Source organism: Bidens hawaiensis, unplaced genomic scaffold, assembly GCF_021521415.1.
Source record: "Bidens hawaiensis isolate Kalapana, Puna unplaced genomic scaffold, B.hawaiensis_p1.1 tig00022310_1, whole genome shotgun sequence".
NCBI lineage: Eukaryota > Viridiplantae > Streptophyta > Magnoliopsida > Asterales > Asteraceae > Bidens > Bidens hawaiensis.
Genome location: NW_027493466.1, coordinates 231,259 through 243,647, shown reverse-complemented (window position 1 = coordinate 243,647; position 12,389 = coordinate 231,259). Strand labels below are relative to the sequence as shown.

The 12,389-nt window shown below is 38.1% G+C and overlaps 1 protein-coding gene across 1 annotated transcript; it reads right to left on the bottom strand.

Moving 5' to 3' along the window:
- Positions 1-35: 35 nt before the first annotated feature.
- Positions 36-1,437, bottom strand: LOC143565239 (NAC domain-containing protein 67-like). Its single transcript, XM_077052267.1, has 3 exons — positions 1,218-1,437; positions 627-883; positions 36-497 (listed from the first exon to the last, which is right to left on the bottom strand). Exons 1-3 carry the CDS (start codon positions 1,435-1,437, stop codon positions 36-38), a joined length of 939 nt encoding a protein of 312 aa, XP_076908382.1.
- Positions 1,438-12,389: the final 10,952 nt, after the last annotated feature.

Here is a 12,389-nt window from a genome sequence, read left to right as displayed (position 1 = left end):
TTAATATATATATATATATATATATATAATCCTAACTAGAAAAAATATTGTTGATTTGAGCTATAAATCACTGGCATATTATAGAAGTTATTATTATTATTATTATTATTATTATTATTATTATTATTATTATCAGGAGGCATTTGTTCCAAACAATGGTGCAAATCTTCCAAACTCAAACTACCCAACCACTCATTCCCATCATCAACATCCCCTTGTTGCATCATTAATCCTACATTGTTTCGCTCGCTAGTCGCGTCTTGGAGTCTGGTCGAATATTCACCCCGCAAGTCACCCGAAAACATGACGTCACCACCAAACTCGACATCCGAATGTTCAAACGAATCGAAACTGTCACTGTTGTTACTAGAACTATTATCTTTATGTAACGGTGATGTAGGATGAAGACGATGGATGTTTTTATCTTCGGGTATGATCATCGCCTCATTGGGATTATTCTTCTTGTTGTAAAGACGACATAAAACCCAGTCATCCAACTGCAAGTATTAAAATTGTAAAATTCAGTTTAGAAGCAGTGTAGCTTGCCGTTGAAAAAAAATGTTATTTATAAAAATATTAAATAAATTTTCAAATAATATTATTATTATTAAAAATGTTAAACTCACCTTAGCGTCAGCGAGTCTATATTCATGCATGATCCAGTTGGTCTTAATTCCTTTAAGCCCCTTACCCGCGTAAAAAACCAACGCTTTCTTGATGCCGATTGTTGCATTCGTGTCAGTTTTTGACTTGATGGGTTTATCCGCTCCGGTTGCTTTCCAGTACCCTTTTCCTGTGACCCGGTTTGGTCTTGACCCGTTCGGGTATTTCCTGTCTCTTGATGTGAAAAAGTACCATTCTTTTGTTCCAAACAAAGCCATTTCTGCATAAATTAGATCGAAATTTAGAGGTGCGCATGAAACCGTAAAAACTGATCCAAAACCGAAAAACCAAATTGAAAAAACCGAACCGAAACAAAAACCAAAAGTTTAGGTTTATGTTTTTGTAAAAATTGAACTTAGGTTCTATTTTTGTTTTGCGTGTAACAAAAACTGAAAAGACCAAATCGAGTTTAAAATTTTTATTTTCTATTTTATGTAATTTATAAAAATCTAATATTTTAGTTAAAAAAATAAAAAATCAAAGTTTCGGTATTGTGTTTGGTTTCAACCCAAAACCGACCCAAACAGAACCATGCATGGTTTAACAAGACGTACCTGGAAGCTTCCATGGATCATGTTTGTAAAGATCCACATTAGCAATAATCAGTGGCGGTGTGGGGCCACTGAGAATCCCTAACGTGGGTCCGGGTTTCCTCAAGAGGTAATGAACGATGAGCTCTTCGTCGGTCGGGTGAAACCGGAATCCGGGAGGCAAGTTCAAGTCAGATTCAGCATCTGTAACACTTCTTGTAACATATTTTGATGGTGATCTCATGTTTAATAATGATAATAATTTGTTGATGAGGAGATGGGTTCCTTGGGTTATAAGGCTGAGGGGTGCGGAGCGCTAGTCAGGGCGCGTGAGGGCGTTCGCTAGCGCCCCGGGGCGCGAGAGCCACACCACCGGGGCGCGAGAGGGGCGCGAGAGGGGCGCGAGAGCGGAAAACGAGGCAGGCGCGGGCTGAGTAGCGGCTGGGAATGGCGTGATGATGCATGGGATTCCGGAATAGAGCCGTTGGGCTCAATATTATATTAAAAAAAAAAAATTGTTTTTATGTTAATAGATTTTTAATTAACAAAAAATTGAAATCAAATCGTAAAAACTATCTTCTAATTAGTTTTCATGTTAATAGATTTTTAATTAATGTTTTGTTTTTAATAATACGTTTTTTTAATACATTTATAAAAAAAAAAAAAAAACCGCTCGCGCCCCCTCTCGCGCCCCTCCACACCATGCCCCGGGGCGCTATCACCACTACCAATACCCATCTTATCAAGTTTCTCTCTCTGCCACACGTCACAATATTATTGGATGGCGCCCCCACTCACGCCCCCTCTCGCGCCCCCCACACCCCTCAGCCTAATATATATAAGTTGGAAAGAGTGGGGTCCAGTTTTATCTGTGGGGCCCACATGAGAAGGTTCAATGAATCTGCACGTGAAAAATATTAAATGAGAAGAGTCAAATTATTACAATTCACATAAAAAAATAAAAGAAAAATTATGAAATGAGTGGATATTCAAAATTCAACTTGCTACACACGTAAAGATGTTGAGGATGAAGCTACTAGGACAATGTTTATAATTTAGTCACTTTCATAACCTAGATATTATTTTGGAGTTATTTATTGATGGCGGACTTGGGAATTAATTTTTTAGGGGTGATATCGGGGCTTAACAGTAACTTTAAGGTGGACGATCAGGATTTTCACTGATTTTTTTTGTAAGGTGTGTGCCGCTCCCAACTTGACACGTAGGCTTGCCCATGATTACTGTTGTCGTTTATCAGTTTGTTAAAAAGTAACAAAGTTAGTGAACTGGAATGGAATTGACATAACTGAAAATCAGATTAAAAAAAAATACTTTTAGATTGAATTGTTATATAAGTCAACAAATTTACTTTATGGTTTTGAAAACTACACTCAGGCTAAGGCTGAGGGGTGTGGGGGGCGCGAGAGGGGGCGCGAGTGGGGGCGCCATCCAATAATATTGTGACGTGTGGCAGAGAGAGAAACTTGATAAGATGGGTGTTGGTAGTGGTGATAGCGCCCCGGGGCATGGTGTGGAGGGGCGCGAGAGGGGGCGCGAGCGGTTTATTTTTTTATTTTTTTATAAATGTATTAAAAAAACGTATTATTAAAAAAACAAGAAATTATTTAAAAAAAACACACATTAATTAAAAAAACACATTAATATATAAAAAAAAATTAAAGTACTAAAGAAAAACATTATTCTTATTCTTCGGCTTCGTCTTCTTCGATCAACCTCTTCCGGATTAATTACTAATTACTACTTGGTAATAAACTAATAATTAATTACTATTCCTGTCAATAATAATATATCAAATATTAAACGACAAGGCGTGTAAACAGATAGCATTGAGCCACCAGGTCACCTTCCCCTGTACTTCTTCTTCTTCTTCTTCTTCATACTTTATTACCAAATCACAGTCAAAATTATAACCCTGCCACCCAAAATCAGACCCACCATTATTATTATATATACATCTTAATTATATTCATAACCCAACGGCTCTATTTACCCTTCCCAAGGCCGCTCACGAGCGCTACCTCCCTTGCGCCTGCCTCGTTTTCCGCTCTCGCGCCCCTCTCGCGCCCCTCTCGCGCCCCGGTGGTGTGGCTCTCGCGCCCCGGGGCGCGATGCGAACGTCCTCTCGCGCCCTGACTAGCGCTCCGCACCCCTCAGCCTAAGGGGTGTATACACTCAGGCTAAGGGGTGTAGAGGTGGTCAAAAAAACCGGTCCGGGAACCGGTTTGGCGGTTTAAACCGGAAACCGGTTTTTAAGAAAACCGGTTTTTTAAAAACCGGTTTAACCGGTTTACAAACGGCCGGTTTGTATATCGGTTACACGTTTTAGAGCCAAAACCGGTTAACGAACCGGTTATAAAAAAAACCGGTTTTTTTTAATAACTGGTTAACCGGTTTTTTTATAAACCGGTTTTTAACCGTTATAAAAAAACCGGTTAACCGGTTTTTTTATAACCGGTTTTTAACCGTTATAAAAAAACCGGTTAACCGGTTTTTTTATAACCGGTTAACCGGTTAAAAACCGGTTTTTTTTTCCGTTGTATAACGGCTATATAGCCGTTTTTTTTTTGACCGTTTTTTTTTTTTTTTACCATTTTACCCCCACAAACATCTATATATAGTTTAGGTTGGGTATTGGTTAGATCACACTCGATTATACAACTCCAAACGCTCTAAACGTTTATTTCATACGCGATTATTTTGTTATCTCACGCTCAATTATACCACATTACCACTCCATACGCTCTTATTTCGTAGTCGATTATCATGGCCTCCCAAAGTGCTGCTTCATCCGTCAACATGGGTGCCTCGAACACGGGAGAAACGGTCGTTCGGGTCATCCCCACGAAACGAAACCAAGATGTTTGGCAACATTTCGACCTATGCGAAATGTCTAACGGTAGCCAAAAAGCTCGATGCAAACATTGTTTGAAGTTTTATGGCAAAGATGCAAACTCCACTTTAAAAGCGCATGTACAAAGGCCCTTTTGCAAGGCCTTGAAGGACGAATAGGGAAGTAGTTCGCAGCCGGAGATGACGAATCAAGGAACGGTGTTTACGTACGACCTTGAAGCGGTACGTCAACAGTTTTCAAACTTTGTGATTCAACAAACACTTCCTTTCAACCACTTCGACAACCCTCAATTCACGGAGATGATGCAAAAGTATGTTCAACCACGCTACCAACACGTAAGTCATTCGACCCTTAGAAGAGATTGTCTTAAAGCATGGAAAAAAACGCTAAATCCGAACTAATTTCATACTTTTCAAACTTACAAACTGGTGTAAACTTAACAACGGATGTGTGGTCGGTACCTAATGGTTCGCTCGACTCATACATTTGTGTGACGGCTCATTGGGTTGACCCCGAGTCGTGCCAAATGATGAAACGAACCGTTGCGTTTCAATTGTTTGATTACCCGCACACGGGTAGAAATATTTTTAAACTCTTGGATAAAGTCATTCGACAATACAAGATTGAACATAAAATCTTTTCAATTTCGTTTGATAACGCGTCCAACAATACGGCCGCGGTTGGCCATTTAAAATTAAAGTATAAACCTATTTGTGATGGAGCGTTTTTTCATAGCCGATGCATTGCACATATTATCAACTTGGCCGTGCAAGATGGGTTAAACGTGATCGAAACGCAAAGAAACAATTTTAAAAGAATGTTACGAGATGTTTTTAGCAACAATACAACATTTTCAAGATACAAAAAATTTTGTGTAGAAGCTAATTGTCAATGGTTGGGGCCAAATTGGGATTGTCCAACAAGATGGAACTCGACTTGTGATATGTTTGAGAAAGCCATCCAACAAAAAGAATCATTAATTGCGTTTCATCAAATTTTGTCAAGTAGGGGTAAATGTGCACCGTACGATCCTAGAAACTGGTTATTGATTGAGATCGTTACGGAGGTTCTTCAAATTTTTAAATCTTGCACAACTAGTTTATCCGGGGTTTACTATCCAACAAGCCCCATTGCTTTACCAAAAATTGCTGTCATGTGCACAAAGTTGAGTGAACTTCATTGTAGGGGTGCACCTTATTTTGATATTGGTGTAAAAATGAAAGAAAAATTTAGAAAATATTTTCAAGAACTACCCGCTGTTTTGACATGTGCTGCTGCGTTAAACCCTTGCATCAATGTTGGTGGTGTTGAAGCTTTAATAGAAAAAATTTGTGATGAGCTAGAGTTAAACGATGATCAAAACCCCTATTATAACCAAACTTTAAAGAATGCTTTCAACACCACCTTGTCAAACATGTATGATGTTTACCTTACAAAATACGGGTCGTCTTCCTAAATTCATGACTCGTTAAGAGCTGTTGCCCAATCCCAATCCCAAACCGACCTTGAAATGGGGATGTACTACATGATTTGGGAAGACGCCGGTAAACGTCAAAAGGTAAACACCCCAAGCAGTGAACTTGGAAGGTATGGTGGTACCAACTTTGTGAAACACATGACTCCGAATGAATTTAGAAGTCTTGATTTGCTGGCTTGGTGGAGAGGTAAGGAGGATGAGTTTCCGATCCTCGCCGCCATGGCCAAAGATTTACTAATGGTCAAAGCTTCCACGGTAGCTTCGGAGTCTGCTTTTTCTGTTTCTGGCAGGGTTATATCGATTAGGAGGACTCGACTCACTCCACCAGATGTAGAGATGTCGATTTGCTACAAGGATTACTTGGACTCTTTAGATAGGGCACAACATCAACGCTCACTCGAGGGGGAAATGGACTATGAGGCGGGCTTGTATGAAGACGAGGTCAATCAAGGACACACTCAACCAATGACCGATGAAGAAGCCGCGTACGACGATTACCTAAGGAATAGCTCGGGATCGGGTAGCGAAGAAAATTAGTTAAAGAAACAGCAAACATGGAGGCAAATAATGAGTAAGAAACAGCAAGTTGTTAATGTAATCTTGTCTAAGCATTCTTTAATGTTTGTATTTTTGAGTTACGAATATGCGATAACGATTTAATGTTTGTATTTTTAATGTAAAAGCTATAAATGAAAGTTATGTGTTTTTAATCTTCCAAGCAAAGAACCCTAACAACGAAAGCAAAGAATGGAGTCAGTCCGTTTTGCCTTGTAGTTACCGGTTTGCCTTGTAGTTACCGGTTTGTTTATACTGTGAAAAAAATAATGGTTATTTAAAAAAAAAAAAAAAAAAAAAAAAAAAAAAACCGTTTAACCTAAAAACCGGTTTTTAAAAAACCGGTTAATAAAAAAACCGGTTTATTAACCGGTTTCTAAACCGGTCCTAACCGGTTAGACCGGTTAGGGTTTTCAGATACAAAAACCGGTTATTAACCGGTCCGGTTATTAACCGAACCGGTTTTTTTCCGGTCCAAAAAAACCGGTCCGGTTAATAACCGAACCGGTTTTTTTTAAAAAACCGATTTGTGCACCTCTAAAGGGGTGTGGGGGGCTCTAATGGGGACTCCAGTGGGGGCTCCAGCCAATAATATTATGACGTGTGGCAGAGAGAGAAACTGGATAAAGGGGGTGTTGGAGCCCCCGTTGGAGCCCCTGGCCCTGGTGTGGAGGGGCTCCAGCAGGGGCTCCAGCGGATTTTTTTTTATTTTTTTATAAATGTATTAAAAAAACGTATTATTAAAAAAACTCATAAATTATTTAAAAAAACACACATTTTTTTTAAAATTCAAATTACAAAAAAAAACATACTAAAAATTAAACAAACAATAATACTTAATAATAACACTAATCTAATACAAGATCATCGGGTCGCCTCGCCCACAAATGTTCAACCAACTCATGTCGAAGATCCCCGTGTATCTCACGGCTCTTGATATTTGCTATGTTATGAAGTCTTTGTTGATCACTGATTGTTGACGGTTGTGGCGGAATGTCACATTGGTAGTTTTGACAGATAGCTTTGCCCTCGTCTTCTAACGTCATGTTGTGTAGGATCAGACACGTGTAGACGACGTCCGTTATCCTCTCCCGAGTCCAATAACGTATCGGGTTCGCCAGAACATAATATTGTTTTTTTATAGCTCCAAAAGCTCTTTCAATATCTTTTCTAGCAGACTCTTGCTTCTTCGTAAAATACTTCCGTTTGTCGGCGATTGGATCTGTAAAAGCTTGAACTAACAAAGCCCATTCGTTGTAAATACCATCGACCAGATAGTACCCGTACTTGAAGAGTTCTCCATTTGCAACAAAAGATTGAGGTGGTTCAACCCCGTCGATAAGGTCGTTGATCAAATTTGACTGATCGATAACATTAAGGTCGTTATTTGACCCAGCAACACCAAAAAAAGCATGCCAAAACCAAAGATCCTGTGACACCGCCGCCTCAAGTATAAGGGTCGGCCCTTCATGATCACCACGGTGGAACTGACCTCGCCAGGCCGTTGGACACATAGCCCATCCAACATGCGTACAATCGATGCTACCTAGCATCCCAGGAAAACCATGTTTTTCTGCGTGCACCTCATATATGCGTTGGATGTCATACATTGTAGGTTTACGCAGATATCTCCGAGCGTAAGTCGATATGACTCCTACGTATAATATATATTACAAAATGTAATAAATATTTAATAAAAAGTAAAATTAATGTTTTTTACCTTGGCAGAAAAAATGAAGGGATTCACGTGCAACCCTTTCCGACATCTGTAAATACTCATCCAAAGCGTCCGACGAGATGCCGTACGCTAATTGACGGATAGCAGCCGTGCATTTTTGAAGAGGGGTAAAACCGGGGAGACCCCTAGCATCCTCCCTTTGTTGAAAAAAGGGATACCGTGCCTCTAAATCACTTGCTATACGCATGAACAATTGTCTGCTCATTCGGAAACGAGTTCGAAAATCCGACTCCTCATATACCGGTTGAGGGCTAAAATAATGCCTAATCAAAGTATCGTTAGCACCCGATCGATCACGATCACGAGGTGGTGCTCTAACCCTCGGGACTCGAGGTTGATGGGCTTGATTTTGCAAGAGATTGACCACGGTTGCGGTCAAAACTCCCCCTACATGAAGAAGCAAATCATCCTCTTCGGAGAAGTCGGAATCAGACGAGTACGACGACATTTTTTTAAAAACAAAAATTGGGAAGATGGGTTGATTTTGGGTTTTTTTTTGAAGTTGTGGTAATTGTTTTATATGAAATGGGTTATATATAGGAAGAAAAAACTTTTTTTTTATTAAATAAGAGCCCAACCGCTCAATTTAAATGTCCAACGGCTCTTTCACGTTTTCCCATGCCCCTTTACGCCAGCTTGGTCCCGCTAACATGCTTGCGCCTGCTTTGTTTTTCGTGCTCGCGCCCCTCTCGCGCCCCGGTGGTGTGGTGCTCGCGCCTGGGGGCGCGAGCGGAGGGGCTCTCGCGCCCCCGTTAAAGCCCCACACCCCTCAGCCTCATAGTCGTAAGTATTCATTCGCAAATTAATATACTTTTAAGGAATTGTAATTTCAACAGTTTTAGTAGTCAACTTAATGACTTTTCCTACATTAGAGTCAATAACATGCATGAGCTAATTAAAAACACGTTATTTTTTATGGCGGTTGTCTTTTTAAGGGTGCTTGAATATGTATGTATAAGCATGAGATATGTTTTCTTTTTTTTGAAATTCATGTTTTTGAGACTTAAACTCAAGATATTTGAGTGTTTAAGATATTTCCTCTGTCATTATTTCTGAGTATTTAAGATTTTTTAAGGGTCCACCTCTTCTTCTACAGATTGTGCAGATATGGTTCATAGACTGCATATATTTTACCTATGAAAAAACAAACAGCACCTTAGGTTTGAGTTTTTAAAAGGGCTTGCTTACACTGGTTTTAATGTTTTTTTTTCTTTAAAGCGGAAGAAGTAAAAATATATTAAAAATAAGCAAGAGGTTCAAGTACAATGAATTTTATGATCTTTTATATGCTTAATTATTTTTTTATATTCAAACAAATCATGCAAGATTAGTCATGCATGCAAACATCATTGTCCTCATATTCATTGTACCAATTAAACATACATGAGTACATGACTACTAGTTCGGTCTTTGGTTTGTTATTTAATATACTTTTTTCTACCGGTTTACGCACTCTTTACTCTACTCCTAAATTACTATACATTCGCTTCCATAACTTTTAACTCACGGCCACTTGCTATGAAGAACACCAGTTTACCATCATGATATCCCCTTAGGAATTTACAAGATGTAATTTATGTAGACTAAATTGATCAAGTAAATGAATTTGAGATTAACATGAAAAAGGTTAATTTAGTGATGTAAAATTATACGTAAAAATGTACTGTTTATAAATCTTTAGTGATTATCATAAGGATAATATCGGTATATTAAGAGTTTTATTCATTTTTTAAGTTTGCTATGACTAAATAATGTAGCAACAATAATTCACCATTTGAATATTTATATGATTCGAATAATTTTATATATATGACTGTTGGGTTTTTTGACCGATTATACTTTATTTTTTTTATCAGGAAAACTTACCAACTTTGACTCGATTATTTGTAAATGGACACTCTTTAAGAGCTACTAACTAATTTGGTGGCCCAAAAGAATTTTTTTTATCACTATGCATGCACTTCACTGTTAAAGATCTTTCAACCAGATGTAGCTTAGGAACTTTTCACACTTACACTTTTTATCTCAAAAAAAAAATTCATATAGTTGAGTGAAAATATGGCTGAGGGGTGCGGAGCGCTAGTCAGGGCGCGTGAGGGCGTTCGCTAGCGCCCCGGGGCGCGAGAGCCACACCACCGGGGCGCGAGAGGGGCGCGAGAGGGGCGCGAGAGCGGAAAACGAGGCAGGCGCGGGCTGGGTAGCGGCTGGGAATGGCGTGATGATGCATGGGATTCCGGAATAGAGCCGTTGGGCTCAATATTATATTAAAAAAAAAAAATTGTTTTTATGTTAATAGATTTTTAATTAACAAAAAATTGAAATCAAATCGTAAAAACTATCTTCTAATTAGTTTTCATGTTAATAGATTTTTAATTAATGTTTTGTTTTTAATAATACGTTTTTTTAATACATTTATAAAAAAAAAAAAAAAAACCGCTCGCGCCCCCTCTCGCGCCCCTCCACACCATGCCCCGGGGCGCTATCACCACTACCAATACCCATCTTATCAAGTTTCTCTCTCTGCCACACGTCACAATATTATTGGATGGCGCCCCCACTCACGCCCCCTCTCGCGCCCCCCACACCCCTCAGCCTTATTATTATTATTTTAAACAACAAAACTTTCTACCTAAAATATTTCTATCCTTGCATTTACTTGGACTTGAACTCCACCGCCTCTATTTTGAGAGGGTGAATATCATGTCATTGGACTATTACGTCATTGATGTGAAAATATATATTATTTAATGGATTGTGAGAATATATATAGAGAGAGAGAGGAAATTGGATGTGGAAGATTATGAAAAGTGAACAAATTTTATGAATATATGTGTATTTTGATTAAATTTTTTGGATTCCATTGTGAATGTACTTATATGTAACTATGTAAGAAATCTTTAAAAAAATGAGAAACAAATTTAGAAAAATGAGATTTTTAGTTAAATCATAGAGTTGGGATGATGTTGTCGTATTATAAACTATAATTTTAAATTTGCTCCCGTAAGGATAAATCTAAGTACCACTTCCCCTATTTTCACCTACGTAAATGTTGGGGAATTTATGTAGTAAAATGGGTATCTTGGATTTCCAAGAATCATAAATTAATCAGATAAAACTCAGTAAATAAGATAATTTAAGTGAACATCTTTCTTTGTAGAGGCGTCCGGGAAAGAATAGGGAATGTCATTTCACTATAATTCTGTCATAAACAAATCTTAGACTTTTAATATATTTTTTATTAGAGCGTTTTAAAGAGACAGATATCCATTTTTATTTTTTATCTCGGGGTAAATATGATCCGTGAGAGATGGGGGATGTGAATGCTCTAACCACATCTTAATTTAAAGTTTAATTTAATTATCATAAATGTTTTTTTTTTTAAAAAAGTAGATGCAAACGTCACTAATGTAACATGTACGTCGTATGCAGACAATGAAACATGGGTAGACAGACAGCCGATGATTTTGAAGTGGAAGATACATAGTAGTTGAGACGCAGCAACTCGAAACAGTTGTTTTTTTCCACTATCCGAGAAACAAGGATGACCAGTCCAAAAACATATAGAAAAATAAAATTAAAAAATATTGGAATGAGAATGATGGCGTAATTGCTAACGTCATTGAAATCATGACTACAAACATGCTCTTCGATTGCTCCATGTCTTTCCGGAATTTTTTTTTTTTGAATGGTAAATTTTATATAAACACGCGCCGCGAAAGAAATACCGCAGAAAAATAAAACCCCCTCCACAACCTGGAGGACGCCCACCAACTAGAAACCAACTACATAAACTTAAAATTACACCAATTTGACCAATCTACAACATTACATTTATATCAATTTTTAAACCAAAGGAATCCTAAGGACTTTATATCACCTATTATCTCTTCGATCTTACCTCTTTTCCTCCGAACAATCTCTCATTTCTCATTTTCCAAATTCTCCAACACGCAATAATAATTATCCCATGAATGACATCCTCTATACTCGCTTCTACGCCCACACAATCGGAGATGTCAAGCAAGTCTCTAACCGAGAAGGCAAAAATAGGAGGGATCTTACACCACCGACTTATGTTCTCCCAAACAACCGGCGCAACCACGCAACCCGTAAATATATGGTCCGCCGACCCCCAACTAGACTCGCACAAAGTTCCAACATAGTTGGAATCCTATTCATCTCCGCCCTCCAGACATGAATATTACACTTCGCAGGGACCCATTTGCTCCATCTCATCTTATAATTATTACTATTATCTCAGCTTTGAATAAACAAATTCTTAACCGAATTGACCGAGAAATTTCCTGCCTTATCTCCCACCCATTCCCAAGAATCTGAACCCCCATACCAACCAGCAGAATTAACTGGAATTTTTATAAATTCATTTTCTATACTTTTTTTTATAGATTTATAATAATTTATTTTTTGTAATATATTTTTTAACTTTAAACTTGATAAGTGATGAAATAAATTAGTAAATGTATTATGAATATGAAGTTGTTATTTTGCTTATATAATAATTTTAGTAAGTGAATCAATTTACGAGTCATTCTG